The sequence below is a fragment of the Amblyraja radiata genome, chromosome 5 (assembly GCF_010909765.2).
Source record: "Amblyraja radiata isolate CabotCenter1 chromosome 5, sAmbRad1.1.pri, whole genome shotgun sequence".
In the NCBI taxonomy this organism is placed as follows: Eukaryota; Metazoa; Chordata; class Chondrichthyes; order Rajiformes; family Rajidae; genus Amblyraja; species Amblyraja radiata.
In genome coordinates this window covers 94,586,041-94,604,513 of record NC_045960.1, presented here as the reverse complement: position 1 = coordinate 94,604,513, position 18,473 = coordinate 94,586,041, and the positions used below count along the sequence as shown (strand labels likewise).

The 18,473-nt window shown below is 41.5% G+C and overlaps 1 protein-coding gene across 1 annotated transcript in view; it reads left to right on the top strand.

Moving 5' to 3' along the window:
- pgbd5 (piggyBac transposable element derived 5) overlaps positions 1 to 18,061 on the top strand; it is a 49,841-nt gene extending 31,780 nt beyond the window's left edge. Inside the window, exons 3-7 of the mRNA XM_033021830.1 lie at positions 4,954 to 5,088; positions 8,099 to 8,279; positions 11,041 to 11,238; positions 12,531 to 12,636; positions 16,648 to 18,061. Of these exons, the coding sequence (XP_032877721.1) occupies positions 4,954 to 5,088; positions 8,099 to 8,279; positions 11,041 to 11,238; positions 12,531 to 12,636; positions 16,648 to 16,837 (810 nt within the window). The 3' untranslated portion in view covers positions 16,838 to 18,061. The remainder of the gene's footprint in view (positions 1 to 4,953; positions 5,089 to 8,098; positions 8,280 to 11,040; positions 11,239 to 12,530; positions 12,637 to 16,647) is intronic.
- Positions 18,062 to 18,473: the final 412 nt, after the last annotated feature.

The window sequence follows — 18,473 nt, the reverse complement described above, 5'->3', positions numbered from 1 at the left end:
CTCCTCTGAAGAGCCTTTAGACATCTGCCACATTAAAAATGGTATGTAATTAGAACCACTTTTCAACCCTTTGTCGTGTGCAGTTAATTTTCTACTTCAGCGATATTTTCTTCAACTGACCCCATTCTCCATGAGTTCTTTGATTTCTATTTTTTTTAAATAATGGTTAATAATATCTAGAAAGGAAAAACCTGTCGGGCATCTGTTAGATACATAGCGAGACCTCATTATCTCTTTCAAACTCCAATTAGTACAGGTGAAGGACCATGACTAAAACCTACTCTGCCCATGTCAGCTCTTGGTGCCAAGGATTGCCTCATCAATTTTGTGGTGAATATCATGAATTCCTTCATGGTTTGGAGGACAAGGCAATTAAGTTCACCAACTATATGTTGCTGAATGAATATAACCATAATTAACATTATTAGGGTGAATCTCTGAAAATGGCTCTTCTTTTCCTCAACCTAACTTGACATTCTCAATATCTACAATTTTAAATGCCTTGTCATAATTTTAAATTACATCAGTTACAAACCAGCAATGCTAGCTGACATTGCTTTGACAACACCAGCAACAGAATTGAAGGTGGACAGTTTTGGAACGGGCTCTTGCAGAAAAGGCAGTGGGTGTGCAGATAACCAAATGAGAGGTTTACCATTGCACAGAACTGCTTCATATGTACAAACCAATTCGTATAAGGTTGGTGTTTTTCAGCTGAATTTCAGAAAATGCTGGAGATACTAAGCCGATCAGCAAGTGTCTGTGAAGAGGCAAACAGTTTTGGGCTGATCATAAAGTCATACAGCATAGAAATGGGCCCTTTGGCCCAACTTGCCCATGCAGACCAACCATCTACACTAGTCCCACCTGCCTGCGTTTGGCCCATATCCTTCTAAATCGATCTTATCTGTGTACCTGTCCAAATGTTTTTAAACGTTGTGATAGTACCTGCCTCAACTACCTCCTCCAGCAACTCGTTCCATATACCCACCACCTTTTGTGTAAAAAAAAAAAAAAAAGTTGCTCCTCAATTTCCTATTAAATCTTTCCCCTCTCACCTTAAACCTATGTCCTTGATTTCCCTTACTCTGAGTAAAAGAGTCTGTGCATTTACTCTATTTATTTATCTCATGATTTTATACACCTCTGTAAGATCGCCCCTCGTCCTCCTGTGCCCCAAGGAATGAAGTCCTAGCCTGCTCAACCTCTCCCTATAGCTCAAGCCCACGAGTCCTGCCAACATCCTTGTAAATATTCTCTGCACTCTCTCCAGCTTAACAACATTTTTTCCTATAACAGGGTGACCAAAACTGAACACATTACTCTAAATATGGCTTCACCAATCTTGTACAACTGTAACATAACCTCCAACTTCTATACGCAATTCTCTGACTGATGAAGGCCATTGTGCCGAAAGATTCTTGACCACCCTATGATGCCAGTCATGCCACTTTCAAGGAACTATGTACAATGGCTTGCAAAAGTTTTCATACCCCTTGAACTTTTCCACATTTTGTCACGTTACAACCACAAACGTAAATGTATTTTATTGGGATTTTATGTGATAGACCAACACAAAGTGGCGCATAATTGTGAAGTGGAAGGAAAATGATACATGGTTTTCAAATTTTTTTACAAATAAAAAACTGAAAAGTGTGGCGTGCAAAAGTATTCAGCCCCCTTTACTCTGATACCCCTAAATAAAATCCAGTGCAACCAATTGCCTTCAGAAGTAACCTAATTAGTAAATAGAGTCCACTTGTGTGTAATCTAATCTCAGTATAAATACAGCTGTTCTGTGAAGGCCTCAGAGGTTTGTTAGAGAACATTAGTGAACAAACAGCATCATGAAGCCCAAGGAACACACCAGACAGGTCAGGATAAAGTTGTGGAGAAGTTTAAAGCAGGGTTAGGTTATAAAAAAATATCCCAAGCTTTGAACATCTCACGGAGCACTGTTCAATCTATCATCCGAAAATGGAAAGAGTATGGCACAACTGCAAACCTACCAAGACATGGACGTCCACCTAAACTGACAGGCCGGGCAAGGAGAGCATTGATCAGAGAAGCAGCCAAGAGGCCCATGGTAACTCTGGAGGTGCTGCAGAGATCCACAGCTCAGGTGGGAGAATCTGTCCACAGGACAACTATTAGTCGTGCACTCCACAAATCCGGCCTTTATGGAAGAGTGGCAAGAAGAAAGCCATTTTTGAAAAAAAGCCATAAGAAGTCCCGTTTGCAGTTTGCCACAAGCCATGTGGGGGACGCAGCAAACATGTGGAGGAAGGTGCTCTGGTCAGATGAGACCAAAATTGAAGTTTTTGGCCTAAATGCAAAACGCTATGTGTGGCGGAAAACTAACACTGCCAATCACCCTGAACACACCATCCCCACTGTGAAACATGGTGGTGGCAGCATCATGCTGTGGGGATGCTTTTCTTCAGCAGGGACAGGGAAGCTGGTCAGAGTTGATGGGAAGATGGATGGAGCCAAATACAGGGCAATCTTGGAAGAAAACCTGTTAGAGTCTGCAAAAGACTTGAGACTGGGGCGGAGGTTCACCTTCCAGCAGGACAACGACCCTAAACATACAGCCAGAGCTACAATGGAATGGTTTAGATCAAAGCATATTCATGTGTTAGAATGGCCCAGTCAAAGTCCAGACATAAATCCAATTGAGAATCTCTGGCAAGACTTGAAAATTGCTGTTCACAGATGCTCTCCATCCAATCTGACTGAGCTTGAGCTATTTTGCAAAGAAGAATGGGCAAAAATTTCAGTCTCTAGATGTACAAAGCTGGTAGAGACGTACCCCAAAAGACTTGCAGCTGTAATTGCAGCGAAAGGTGGTTCTACAAAGTATTGACTCAGGGGGGCTGAATACTTTTGCACGCCACACTTTTCAGTTTTTTATTTGTAAAAAAATTTGAAAACCATGTATCATTTTCCTTCCACTTCACAATTATGCACCACTTTGTGTTGGTCTATCACATAAAATCCCAATAAAAAATACATTTACATTTGTGGTTGTAACGTGACAAAATGTGGAAAAGTTCAAAAGGGAAGGAAAACTTTTGCAAGCCACTGTACCTGCACTCCTAGATCCCTCTGCTCTACAACACTCCCCAAAACTCTTTTTAGGTCCTGTCCTAGTGAAACTTCCCAAAATGCATTGTTCTTTGAGCTGACATTGAGTGCAACGAGATCTGGGCGTCATGGTACACCAGTCATTAAAAGTAGGCATGCAGGTGCAGCAGGCAGTGAAGAAAGCGAATGGTATGTTAGCATTCATAGCAAAAGGATTTGAGTATAGGAGCAGGGAGGTTCTACTGCAGTTGTACAGGGTCTTGGTGAGACCACACCTGGAGTATTGTGTACAGTTTTGGTCTCTTAATCTGAGGAAAGACATTCTTGCCATAGAGGGAGTACAGAGAAGGTTCACCAGACTGATTCCTGGGATGTCAGGACTTTCATATGAAGAAAGACTGGATAGACTCGGCTTGTATTCGCTAGAATTTAGAAGATTGAGGGGGGATCTTATAGAAACTTACAAAATTCTTAAGGGGTTGGACAGGCTAGATGCAGGAAGATTGTTCCCGATGTTGAGGAAGTCCAGAACAAGAGGTCACAGTTTAAGGATAAGGGGGAAATCTTTTAGGACTGAGATGAGGAAGACATCTTTCACACAGAGTGGTGAATCTCTGGAATTCTCTGCCACAGAAGGTAGTTGAGGCCAGTTCATTGGCTATATTTAAGAGGGAGTTAGATGTGGCCCTTGTGGTGAAAGGGATCAGGGGGTATGGAGAGAAGGCAGGTACAGGATACTGAGTTGGATGATCAGCCATGATCATATTGAATGGCGGTGCAGGCTCGAAGGGCCCAATGGCCTACTCCTGCACCTATTTACTATGTTTCTATGTTTTATTGGACCAGCACAGGAATCTGTGGACAGAGAGGTAGATTGGAACAGGGAATTAAAGTGACAGGCAGCTGGCTGCTTGCAGTCATGCTTGTAAACTACATGGAAGTATCCTTCAAAAAGTAAGTAAGTAAGTTTATTGGCCAAGTATTCACATACAAGGAATTTGCCTTGGTGCTCCGCCCACAAGTAACAACATGACATACAGTGACAGTTACGAATGACTCAGTAAACACTAAACATTAATAATCATAAAACATTAATGATAAAACACCATTGATCAAGCATGTGAACCAACAAAATACCAGATCAAAGGGAGGCTACAAATTTTTGGCTGTTGAGTAGAGCAACTACTCGTGGATAAAAACTGTTTTTATGTCTGGCTGCGGCAGCTTTGACAGTCCGGAGTCGCCTTCTAGAGGGAAGTGATTCAAAGAGTTTGTGGCCAGGGTGAGAGGGGTCAGAGATGATCTTGCCCGCTCGCTTTCTGGCCCTCGCAGCGTACAGTTCATCAATGGAGGGAAGGTTGCAGCCAATAACCTTCTCAGCTGATCGGACGATTTGCTGCAGCCTCCAGGTGTTGTGCTTGGTGACTGAACCAAACCAGACCATGATGGAGAAGGTGAGAACAGACTCCACGATGGCTGTGTAGAATTGGACCATCATTGCCTGTGGCAGATTGTGCTTCCTCAGCTGCCGTAGGAAGTACATCCTCTGTTGTGCCTTTTTGACTGTGGAGTCGAAAAGGGCTCCTAATTGAATTTAGTTTCCCTAATATACATATGACCACGTTGTAAGCAGCATTTACCATAGACTAAATTGCTTTTGGATAGAATATTTGCCTTGTAATTACTGATTGTGTGAGGTAGGGTCAATACATTCAGATTAACTAGAATTCCTAATTCATAGATTACCTATATATTGTGATTTAATAAACTAAGATTAAATAATTTTATTTGAAAACTATATTGATTTGTATTTGCAGGAAATGTTAACTCCTCATTGATCTATGCATTTATATCTTTGCCTCCCAGGTACTTCACGAGCCACTAATCGATGAAGATCCGCTCTTCATTGCCACGTGTACAGACAGAGAATTACGTAAAAGGAAAAAGCGCAAGTTTAGTCTCTGGGTGCGACAGTGTGCATCAACAGGCTACATCTGTCAGGTTTGTTTTTGAAGATGTTTTCTGCTTCTGAAAGTGGATATTATGGCACAAAGAAGTATTTTTAGGTTTTCAGCAACTAATTATCTAAAATGTATTTTCAACTAAACTGCATCTGCGATTTTCATCATGTTCCCTATGCCCAAATCTGCATCACCTGTTTGTGCTGGGATCAGAAATGGCTCAAACACTGACAAATAGCAAACTAGGTTAACTTTGTTCTCTATACTGTGCATTTGATTTTTTGTAAAAAAAAATGTCCTTTTTAAGGCAGCTGAATGCTTTTTAAATTCTGTGAAAAGTTACAGGTTTATTCTTGCTGCCAAATCTTGAAACCTTGCTAAAACCTTGAACCTCCAATCTTTGTTTATTTCAATAAAGTGACAGTGCAATTATCACCACTGATTGTTCTGAGCTGGAGGCAACCTACTTCTTTTAATGTCAGTTTTATTTGTAAAATATAGGATAAGCACGTTGACGGTGCAATCCTCTGCGTGAATTGATTATTGTAAGTGTAATGATTGTATGTTACTCAATCTTCTTGGCTACTATTTATTCTCAATGATTACTTTAACTTTATAATGTAAATGCAGCATGAAAGACTAAAGGGCCTGTCCCACCAGCATGCGATTGCATGCGTCTAGCGCGACCAAACGTGGTGGCTTGAGGTGTACGGCCTCGCGGGGCCGGTCCCACTTCCAACCGCGGAGGTGTATGGAGTTGTGCGGGGCTGGTCCCGACATCATACTCACCAATCAGCTGGGCAGGAGGCGGGCCGACTGAATTTGGACGTCGGGCGGTGACGTCATCAAGCAACGGCACGCCAGGTGGTGACGTTATCGCGCAACGCCTCGCGCTAGGTGTATGCCGTCGAGACGCTGCGTACGGCGTCAAGACGCTGCGTACGGCCTCAATGCGGCTGCGGGCCGACAGGCCGTTGTCGCGCGGGATTTTCGGACAGTGCAAGATTTTTGGAGCCCCTTCGCGATGTCAGGACCAGCCCCGCACAACTCCATACGCCTCCGGCGATCGAAGTGGGACCGGCCCCGCGAGGCCGTACGCCTCAAGCGATCATGTTTGGTCGCGCTAGATGCATGCAGTCGCATGCTGGTGGGACAGGCCCTTTAGGGTCCAAACAGAGAGAGGCAAGGTGACAGTTCCCAGCACAGAGAATCTAACTCATTTGTTCACGAACTTGTCAGGGGTAAACATATACCTTATCAGACACCATTACAAGATTATTTGGCCACTCAGTGACTCCTTGGGCTACATGAGCATTTTATCATCAGGGTTTGTTACCACACCTAAATCTGTACTTCCTTTTTGGAAGCCGTAATGCCAATTTCCATGGCTTTTCATGGTGTAGGTTAACGTGGTGACCCATATCTGTGGCTGTATTAAAAAAAATTTACAACTTGGGAGAATCTTGCCTTGATAATCTCGACCCATATTTATACCTTTCTCTTGAACCTTTTATTTTAAATATATAGCATACAATCACAGTGGCCATAGGATCATTTCAAAAAGGTGGTTGCCTTGAGTCTTGCTCGTTCCTACAATTCCCAACTTTCCTCTTCACCAAGATAAAGTATACCATTGCCTTTATAAATGGTCCCCCTTTAAAATGTATCCATTTTTTTTTTTTTCCCTTCAAATCTACTTCCAGTGCACTTTTCAGTGAGTTTGCACTTTCATTCAAATCGCAAGCAGTAGTTGAATGAAAAATTCACCTTTAAAGCTCCTCTGGTTATTTTGCCAATCACCTCAACTCTTGTGTTTAAGAAGGAACTGCAGATGCTGGAAAATCGAAGGTACACAAAAAAGCTGGAGAAACTCAGCGGGTGCAGCAGCATCTATGACTCCTCTGGTTAATGACACTTTGTCCATCATGTCAAGAAGCATTCTGTTCTTTAGTTTCCCACTTGGCTCCCCTTCAATCTTTCTAGTTTCCCAAATGTTCTTTTGAATGTTATTTCTGGCACCAGTCTAACATCTTTCCAGGAGCAGAATTTCTGGGCAAAACAAACCAGCTCCTTGTTTTACTGGGCTAACTCTTTGTGTTTTGAAGTTAAACACCAGTTCAACGCATGGTTGCCATTTTGGGAATAAATGGATGGTCTGCTTGCGTGAGGTCATTCCTTCCACGGGATCAACAGTGAAAGAAAATGGAGAGCATTTTTAAAAATGAATATACTTTAATCCTCTGCGATTAAGTATGAACATAGAACACAGATCAGTCTGAAGAAGGGTCTCGACCCGAAACGTCGCCTACTCCTTTTCTCCATAGATGCTGCCTCACCTGCTGAGTTTGTCCAGTATTTTTTGTCTACCATAGAACAAAGAACAGTGCAGCACAGGAACTGGCCAATTGGCCCACAATGTTTGTGTCAAACATGATGCCAAGTTAAACTGATCTCATCTGCCTTCACCACCACCCCTGGCATTGAGTCAAGGCCCCCACTACCCTTAGTGTGGGGGGGAAAAAACTTGCCCCGCACACCTCCATTAAATTTTCTCCCTCTCGCCATACCCATGCCCTCTATGTTGGACATTTACACTCTGGGGGAAAAAGGCTCTGTCGGTCTACCCTATTTATGCCTCTCATATTTTTATATACCTCCATCAAGTCTCCCTCAACCTCCGATGTTCCAGAGAGAACAATCCAAGTCTATCCAACCTATCCTTGCACATGAACCCCTCTAATCCAGGCACCATTCTAATAAACCTCCTCTGCACCCTCTCCAAAGCCTCCCCATTCTCTGCGAAATCTCCCATGTTTTTCTTTAATCACCTGTATGGAAAGCAAAGAATAACCGTGAAGGAACTTAAATTTATCTTGAGAGAGGGAGGCAGAGAAAGTGTGTGTGCTTACGTGGTTGTGTGTATGTGTGGGTGTTGTGTTGTGCATCCTCCAGTGTGAAATTGCTTGTTGCAATGTAATCTTTTTAACTTAAGGCTGCTCACGAACCATGTTGAATGTTTTTTTTCCATCTTCTCTCCTATTTTCTTTTAGATTTACATTCACTTGAAAGAAGGAACAACCTCGGATGGGCTGGATACTTTGAAGAATAGGCCACAGCTACACAGTCTTGTGGCAAGAAGCCTTTGTCAGAATTTGACAGGGAAGAACTACATCATATATACTGGCCCCAGCATTACCAGTTTAAATCTTTTCGAAGAGTTTGAGAAAAAAGGTTTGTGGTAAAATTGTAAATTATTGAGGTTAGTTCAGTATTGCAAAGTAAGATATCTTGAAAAAAAATTAAAGACTTTAAATCTATTTTTTGCTAAATGTATATATTAAGGAATCTCTGAAAGGGGATTTTCATTCGATGTTTCAATATAATTTTAATATAATATTTTAATATTAAGGGAATACAAATAAGAATTCTGAAATTAAGTATTTATCAAGACAGAGCTTGTGATGGATGCAACAAAATATGTAAAGGGAAGATGTGTAAGCATGAGGAAAGAGTGGAAGATGATGGTGAAAATCTTGTAGAGAATGATCTTAAGTACTGACATACTATTGAGTCTATGTCTCATAAACTACACTGATTGAACAATGCACAAAGTTCTGGAGTAACTCAGCAGGTCAGGCAGCATCTATGAAGGGAAAGGATATATGACATTTTGGGTCAGGACCTTTCTTCAGAATGAACAACATATTGCTGTGCAACATTTGTTTTACAAAGAATCACTCAATGCGAGCATCTAAAAACTGGTCTAATTTTTGAATGGTATTGAAATTGCATTATCGCTTTCCCAATATTGTTTATGAAAATCCCATCAAGGTTGAAATCTTCATTTGCAAGCTTACACAGTAGTATTGTCTCTTTCCCTGTGTAATGCCGTGTTTTGACAGATGTTTTAAACACTACGGGTCAATGAATTGATTAAATTAAAAAAATTCCATCCTGGATTACAACTTGGTAGCCAGTCCTTGGAAACGAATACCGCAGTACAAGTGGCACTTGTACACCGACAGAGAACTGTTAATTTCATAGATGCTGTGGTTGTGGGTTGGGGTGTGGGTAGGAGAATGTCGCCAAGGGTCAGAAGAAACTGGACAGGCAGATGAAGAACGGCATCAAGATAAGCTATGTTATTTTTGCAAGAGCTACGAAGACCCTCCTGGGCTGTCTGCTGGTACTTCCAGGCTGTGATTGTGAGGAAATAATGCCATAGGAGATCTGTCAATAATTGCACCTTGGGGAAGTCTTTGCAGGATAATTTTACTCTGCCTGTGTCTATAAGGGTAGGAAAAATAAATTATTTTCTCCTCAAGTGAATGTGGAGTTAGGGTGACCTCCCTAACGCAGCAGTAAGCAGCAAACTGATATGTGGCAGAGATCAGCAACAGCACCTTAGAAAGCCCCTTGAACAGGAAAGTAAGACTCACCGTAACCGTGACCTCCAAGGGCGAAGCGATCCAGGTAGACATTGTATTTGAGGTTGTTGAAGGTCATAAAACTAGCTGAGGACAAAGAATGCAGTTTGAATGCTGCCCCTTAAAAAAGCATGGTTTTGGGAGAATGGGTGTTTGAAACTTGCTTGGTTTGTGAGGAAATGAGAATCGATGCGATTGAACCTCATCCTGGACATATTTTGTGTGCTGCTTTGCTGTCAACATCACTTGGGAAATTTTTTCCTGGCGGTATAGTTCTAGGGGGAATCAAAACCACTCAAAGTCAAATATGAATTTCCTAAAAGACACTAAGATGCACAAGTATGGATCATTATCGTTTTACTCAAGGTTAAACCTATTTTAAGCTGCATAACAATTTTTTTGATGTGTGTAAAGAAAGCATGAGTCTAAGAATTGATTAAACAAAATATTCCATCCTGTTTGACCATTGTCTTTCCCCACTACGTGAAGCATTGTTTTGCAGTGTCATGTTGATTTGGTCTCCATGGTGTGAACATTAAGGGCCTGTCCCACTTACGTGTCCATGGCACGCAAATTACGCGACCTCGTCAGTCGCGTTGCGGCGCACGAGCAGCGTGTGGCCGCGTACGGCCGGTCCCACTGAGAAGCGCGGAGGGGTATGGAGTTGTGCGCGATATCGCTTGGCGCTCCGAAGTTTTGTAGCGAACAAAATCTTCGCGCGCCAACGGCCTGTCGCGGAACTGACGGCCAAAGTGGGACAGGGCCAAGACTGGCGTGACGTAATGTCTCACCTCCAACAGCAGCAGAAGCAGGCAAAAGATCGCCAAGCTCGGCCTGGGGCTCATGGCTGTTGCGGATCCGGATCCGCCCCCACTTCTACTCCCAGAGCGGGGCCTAGAAAATTGAAGATGGACACAAAATGCTGAAGTAACTCAGCGGGACCGGCAGCATCTCTGGAGAGAAGCAATGGGTGACATTTCGGGTCAGACTGAAGAAGAGTCTCGACACGAAACACCATCCATTTCTTCTCTCCAGAGATGCTGCCGGTCCCGCTGAGTTACTCCAGCATTTTGTGTCCATCTTCAAATGGCGTCACGCGCTCCAGACGGCTGTGCGGGCGCATGAAATCGCGCGCGACCTTCGCGCCTCAACGCGACCACGAGGTCGCGTAATTAACGTGCCAAGGACACGTAAGTGGGACAGGGGCTTTAGTGATTCTTTCAGACTGTTTCTGAGCAAGATGTTTTCCACACCACATGTTTGATCATTTTGACAGCTAGTTTGGCCCATGGGTGTGGTTTACTCACTGTCAGCATTTCCAAGCTTTATATGAAGCCCATGGCCTAGGTAACCAATAATATTCACTTGAAATTGCAGGCACTATTACATTGCTCCATGCAATGTTCACATTTGGGCTACCATTCTTTGTCCATGTTTCTTGATGTTTTGTATATACCAAAAGCTGTGCAATATTGTTGTGGCAGTTTGAACCTTGGTTTGGTCGGTATCTTTAAGAACTGATCCATAGAGCTCGCATTCGGATTATTTCTGTCCTGTGCTTTTAGGGATTTATTGCTGTGGACTCCTGAGCACCAGGAAGAGTGACTGCACAGGATTGCCACAGTCAATGCTGGTTAACCCTGAGCCTCCACATGTTCGGGGTCATTACAGAGTGAGAATGAAAAAAAACATGTCATTAATCAGCTGGTCCAACAAAGGACAATTCTACTTCCTCACGAACGCATACTCTCCATTTAAAGAAGGCAAGTACTCTTAAAGCAGTCATACTGTTAAACGTAGGAATATTCAAAGTAAATCATTTTCTTGCACAATTTGCTTTTGGGTTCCTTGTTGCGGCTGGGGTTTGTTCCCTCAATTGTGACTCCAAGTGCTGGTTACAGAGAAGTAAACTTGTTGGGAAAAAAACAAAAAACACAGTTGGAGGAGCCTGAGCAGTCAATATATCTAGTTGTTAGTCTTGCATATCACGATGCCATTCCATTTGTATTCCATGCATATGGAAGGGCAACACCTGATGCCCTTGCAACCTTTTGGTCTACATTGTCTTTTTAATACATAACCAGACTGCCTTGACACTGAGGTTTACTCTCCATGTTATGTTTTTACATGGTTGTTAACTTAAGCTGTCATTTTGTCACAAACTTTGTTTACCGCCACCAGATGTTCAGTTTGTCGGGGTTGTGTAAAATCCAACCCTTGTCAGCACAATTAACCCCTTTTGTTTACATAACACCTTTAACATGATTAAGTATCGCAAGATGCTTCATAAAAACTGTCAGGAATTTTATACTGAGGCAAATAAACCAAAACCTTAATCAGTGAAAAGGGTTTTAATCAGCATTTTTAAGCTGAAAGAGTAAGCAAGGTTTAGGGAAGCATTTCCAGTAATTAGGGCCCAAACAGCTAAAGATTTGCTTGCTCAAGGTTAGAGCAAATGAAAACTGGCAAATGCAAAGATCTAGTCAGTTTACAGGGCTGGAGCAGGTCATATTTATAGCAAAGAGCATTTGTGCATTCTTGTGGAACAACAAAGTAGGAGAGATCCCTAACTAGCTGCTGTTGGATTTTGGGTCCATATTAGATTGGTCATTGAAGGACACAAAGTGCTGGAGTAACTCAGCGGGTCAGGCAGCATCTCTGGAGAGAAGGAATGGGTGACGTTTCAGATCAAGACCCTTCTGACAGGGTGAAGAAGGGTCTTGAACCGAAACGTCACCCATTCCTTCTCCCCAGAGATGCTGCCTGTCCCGATGATCTTTTGTTTACCTCTTTGCTTGTTAGATTAAGATGATGTCCTCGTGGTGAAAGTATGCTTTCTGCAACTAGTGATAAATTTCAAATAAAATACATCCAAAAAGTCCACTTTGCCAAATGTATGGGGTTTTTGATAATGTGCTGCAATTTGATAATGTCATTTTTCTGATTAAAGGTCAAAACTTGTATCCTTGACTTTTAAGCTCATTAAGTATTACAATTGCGTAGAATAATTCCAATCACGTTCTTAGTATTTCATCTCAACATTTTGGTCCCACAGGAGTCATAATTAGAAGGAAAAGTGGAGAAATTCGCTGTCCATTAGCAGTAGAGGCATTTGCTGCACATCTTGGTTATATCTGCAAATATGATGATAAGTACAGCAAGTGAGTACCTTCATGGCCTCTTTGTCTATAACTGTGTACAGTACACCTGTACTTCAAAACTGTTCATATCATAATTTTCAGTAATGCAAACTCTTGACAATAATTGACAATATTTGTTTCTTTTTCAGTTTATTTATTTAGATTTTTTTCGTGTTAATTCCATAAGAATAAATTGTCATTCCCCATCTTAAATTTGTTGGTAATGATTTGTGAATTCCTTTTCGAGGCATTCCCATTACGCTAATAGCTGTAACGTAGGAGAATACTGCATAAAATTCCAAATCTGTTGAGACTCCCTTAAAAAACAGCAAAGTTTGGAATACATTAATTCTTTAGCCTCCTAGATTGTCCAGTCTAATTATTTGCAATCTTGGATTTGTGTATTTGATTGTAAGTTGCTTCTCAATAATAACTCTTTGGGATGTTGATGTAATAGTGGTGGTAATACTTTCTGAATGCCACGGGAAAGGTATTTTACTTGCCTCATATCTTCCCAAGCTGGAATGTTGTCATGGCCTTCAACAGTTATTAATTGGTGAGCATTCTTACTTATAACCTAATGACCTTCCCTTCACCATTGATGAGTATGGTTAGGCCAAGTGCAAGGGTTCCCAACCTGGGGTAAATTTACACCCAGGGGGTAAATTTATTGATTCTGGACGTACATATTTTTTCCCATTGACTGACTGTGTTTGGTTCTGGTATACCGGTTATCTGTTCATCATTAGTTGTTCATAAATAATGGACTTTGCTTATAAAAGGACTGGACAAGCTAGATGCAGGAAAAATGTTCCCAATGTTGGGCGAGTCCAGAACCAGGGGCCACAGTCTTAGAATAAAGGGGAGGTCATTTAAGACTGAGGTGAGAAAAAACTTTTTCACCCAGAGTTGTAAATTTATGGAATTCCCTGCCACAGAGGGCAGTGGAGGCCAAGTCACTGGATGGATTTAAGAGAGAGTTATATGGAGCTCTAGGGGCTAGTGGAGTCAAGGGATATGGGGAGAAGGCAGGCACGGGTTATTGATAGGGGACGATCAGCCATGATCACAATGAATGATGGTGCTGGCTCGAAGGGCCGAATGGCCTCCTCCTCCACCTATTTTCTATGTTTCTATAAGTGAAATAACATTGTTATGTGCTATTAAAGTTGCCAGGGGTAAACTGGATGAAAAAGGTTGGGAACCGCAGGCCTGGTGCATTACCTTAACAAACTCGGTGATATTTGACTGAGATGATAAACTTCAATAACAACGTTATCTTCCTGAGTCTACCTGGAATAGTTACCCTTGATGGGAAGCCAAAACCTGGAGATGAAAAGTCCCCACCCAGTGTAACGTTCTGCTCCTATCGCTGATGCCTCTGAGCTATTTGTGGGGTTGAGTAGAACATCATGAGGTCTGTTGATGATTGATGGATGTTGCCTGATGAGGTATAATTGTCAGGGTGTGTTGAAAAGTCAATGCAAAACCTCTCCCAATTTTGGCAGATATCTCTATATTCATGAAAGGAGGGTGTTGCCATGTTAACATGACTGGGCGTTCCTTTATCATGTTGTGTAATTAGGAAATCCTTCAAAGTGAATGAGCTCACTCTTATCTGTTCAAATTAATTTTGTCCGCATACTTAATCTGTAAATATTTTTGAACTTTGTGCTTGTATCGTGATGCTTACAATCTATAATTGGTAAAGCAGTCTACATTCACTCTTGAAGAGCGGACAGCTATTGCATGCACTGGGTGGACTATGGGAATGGTCAAAAGCGCTGACATAGCAAGAGGATGTTAAGCTGATGGTGTGTTGTCCATGCTTATCACTGGCCTCACTCTTCAACTGTGGCATGCTGCTATGATGTGGAGCAATGGCTCCCAACATTTCTGAAGGAAAGTTTTCCCCTAGCGGTCCACCCCACCACCCCTATTTGTTCACAATCGGGCAAATGTAAGCACTGGAAATGTAAGGACAGTTAGCATTCATAATATTTTCAACATGTTAATATATTTTCAATCTTTAAAACCTCAAGGATTTCACAATCTTTGCCTCTTCTTCCCCCCAATTCCCTGGAAAACCTATGAATTCCAGTGTTTATCGTTTGCTGTGCATTGAGAGAACTTGCTTTTTTTTTAAATTGCCTTTTTTGTACTCCAGAATTCTTGCCCGTTTGGAAAATATGGATGTGAAAACTTCCTTTGAATGAAGCTCTGAGACCATGTGTCCCCTCGTGGCTGTGAAAGAGCTCTCCCATTCACGCCAAGCTCCTGCCCTGACTCTATAGTCTTACGATTTTCAGGAATTTTTCCACTAGCCCGTTGACAGTTACTGGTAAATCTGCTGCCAGTTCTCTTTCAGGCAATACATCCAAATTAATGTAACTTACTGCAAAACCCCATGCCTATTATGTCACAGTGCCCTCCATAATGTTTGGGACAAAGATCCATCATTTATTTATTTGCCTCTGTACTCCACAATTTAAGATTTGTAATAGAAAAAAAATCACATGTGGTTAAAGTACACATTGTCAGATTTTAATAAGGGCCATTTTTATACATTTTGGTTTCACCATGTAGAAATTAAATCAATGTTTATACGTAGTCCCCCCATTTCAGGGCACCATAATGTTTGGGACACATGGCTTCACAGGCGTTTGTAATTACTCGGGTGTGTGGGGGTGTTATGGCCTGGGCATGTATGGCTGCTCAAGGTGTTTAAGAAGGAACTGCAGATGCTGGAAAATCAAAGGTAGACAAAAGAGCATCTATGATGCTGCTGTCCCCGCTGAGTTTCTCCAGCACTTTTGTCTACCTTGGTTACTGAAGGTACTGGCTCACTGATGATACAACTGCTGATGGTAGTAGCATAATGAATTCTGAAGTGTATAGACACATCCTATCTGCTCAAGTTCAAACAGATGCCTCAAAACTCAATGGCCGGCGGTTCATTCTACAGCAAGACAATGATCCCAAAGGCCCCATAGCAGAAGCATCCACGTCACGAGGCTGGAAACTGGATGTATCCTGAGCTAATTCTGCTACCACCATCATCTATTCTGACAAGTGATGGCTTCCACTGATTCTCGCCAGAAGCTTGCGTCATTTTCAGGACGAACGATGACAGTGAGGTCAACATTTGTAACAAGATGGACACGAAAAGAAGAAGAAGAATGATCCCAAACACTGCTAAAGCAACAAAGGAGTTTTTCAAAGCTAAAAATTTGTCAATTTCTGAGTGGCCAAGTCAATCGCCCGATCTGGACGCAACTGAGCATGCCTTTTATATGCTGGAGAGAAAACTGAAGGGGACTAGCCACCAAAACAAGCATAAGCTGAAGATGGCTGCAATACAGGCCTGGCAGAGCATCACCAGAGAAGACACCCATGAATCGCAGACTTCAAGCAGTCATTGCATGCAAAGGATATGCAACAAAATACTAAACAGGACTACTTTCATTTACATGACATTCTGTGTCCCAAACATTATGGTGCCCTGAAATGGGGGGGACTATGTATAAACACTGCTGTAATTTCTACATGGTGAAACCAAAATGTATAAAAATGGCCTTTAATAAAATCTGACAATGTGCACTTTAACCACATGTGATTTTTTTAATATTACAAATCTCAAATTGTGGAGTACAAAGGCAAATAAATAAATGACGGGTCTTTGTCCCAAACATTATGGAGGGCACTGTATACCTGTTACTGACTGTATTGTTAATGCAATCAATTTCTGTTGACCCACTGGTGTTGGCTTTTTACAAAGCAAAGCAAAAAGTTCTGGAGTTACTCAGCAGGTAAGTCAGCATCTGTGAAGAAAATGGATGGATAACGTTTCGGGTCAGGACCCTTCTTCAGACTCAGAATGCCCCTCCACAGATGCCTCTTGATCTCCCGAGTTACACCAGAATTGCACTATGTATGCTCAAGATTCCAGCATCTGCAGTTCCTTGTACCTCCTTATCTTTTTATATCTGTGTTTTGAAATGGCACCTAATAATTGTTTGTTCTCTTCCATAGATACTTTATATCCCATAAACCTAACAAGACCTGGCAGCAAGTGTTCTGGTTTGTACTCAGTATAGCTGTCAATAATGCATACATCTTGTACAAGATGTCCGAGGCATATCTGGTCAGACGCTACACCAGGGTACAGTTTGGTGAAAGACTGGTCAATGAGCTGTTTGGAATTGAAGAGCATCTTCCCTGAGTGATTTCTGCTGGCAATCCTTGTACTGATGTCAAATTGTTGCACTGTATCCACAGGGCTAAACCACATCTCACAACCTTGTCCCAAACATATTTTTAAATAAAATGATTTTTGTCATCGCTGAGCTTTTACCTGAAATCTACAGCACGCACGTCTCTAACTCTGCTCTGCCACCAAGCCTCAAGCCAAAGTGAAGACCATTTGCAAGGAATCTGGAGACGGGTACTGAAACGGGCGATTGTAGAATGAATAGAGGGAAACCTGATTGTAATGCCTGAATATACCTGGGATAACAACACAAGGTTGATGAATCAAGTTGTGGACCTATTGTGGCTTTTTTTTTAAACTTATGCGGGGATGTGAAATATGCACTTTTGTATGCCAATTGTGCACGTGTGGGAAATCATAAAACCATCAAGGAATCATTTCATTGTTTTGCGGAAAAAAAAACCTTAACTATTTCCATTGTTACATTCTTAATGATTTGCGCCTTTGAGTATTGTTCGATAATGTCATCGCCTAATGATTCCTCACTCATAGTGCAATCCAACAGCCCTGTTTAGATATTTATAATGAAAGGTTTAATATGCATTCTGAATGTTTACATTGGACTAGTTATTAAATAGTGTTCAGAATTCACAATTTCTGCTATGTACTGCATTTAGCAAATAGTGCACCAGATATAAATTACATTCTTTATTCACTGATTATACTTTGTCACTGCAAAGTAGAAGTTGTTGCTTGGAATACTAAATCCCTAGATCATGTATGTGGAGGTAGAGTCTAAACCATAAGATGACAATCTTTCCTTAGGGGGCCTTGAAGTTCAATTCCTCAGCTGGGTTGTTAGATGCAGTAGCATTGTGATAGTGACATGGTATGTGTGAATACGGTGGATGAATTAGCTGGTGGCATCTCTTGTTTCTCAGTGTGTCTGCCATTCAACATGGAGGAACTGTTAGCAGAAGAGGAATCTGTGTCTCTGAGTGAATTGTGCTAACTAGGGATAGAAGGTTTTGTCCATTTCTTAAATCTCTACCTTGGTGTGGAGACAGCATGCAGAGTTCATCTGTTGCTTTCCTGTGGGATTCACTTTCTGTTCATTGATTTGTATTCAAGCAATGTAAGTGTCTCAAAAGTGCCCTGTATATTACAAATCTGTTGTATTTAAAATATAAAGATGTATGGTAAAATTTACAATAAAGGAAAATTGTGGCAAAAGGTCATACTATTGTGTTGATTAACGGTCCGTGAACCATTCAGCAAGTAATGTCAATGCCTTCAAGGCAGACTTTTTTTTAAAGGTAATTATTATGCCACTACTTGGTTCATACAATCACATACAAAACAGATTTCATTGGTTTGCAACACACTTTCAGAGGTCTGAATGGCTACATGTAAATGTTTTTTCAAAATGAAAACAAACATTCAGGAGATCATGCATTATCTGTGGAAATAGACAAAATAGTTAACATTTTTGGTGAGTGTTAAATCTGAAATATTAATTCTGGTTCTCTGTCAATGAATGGTGCATAACCTGCTGAGTCTTTTCAACATTGTAGAACATAGGAATATGAACTAAAAACAGTAATTTTTTCCAAAAAACACCTTGCAACATAAATCCAATTTTTAAAAG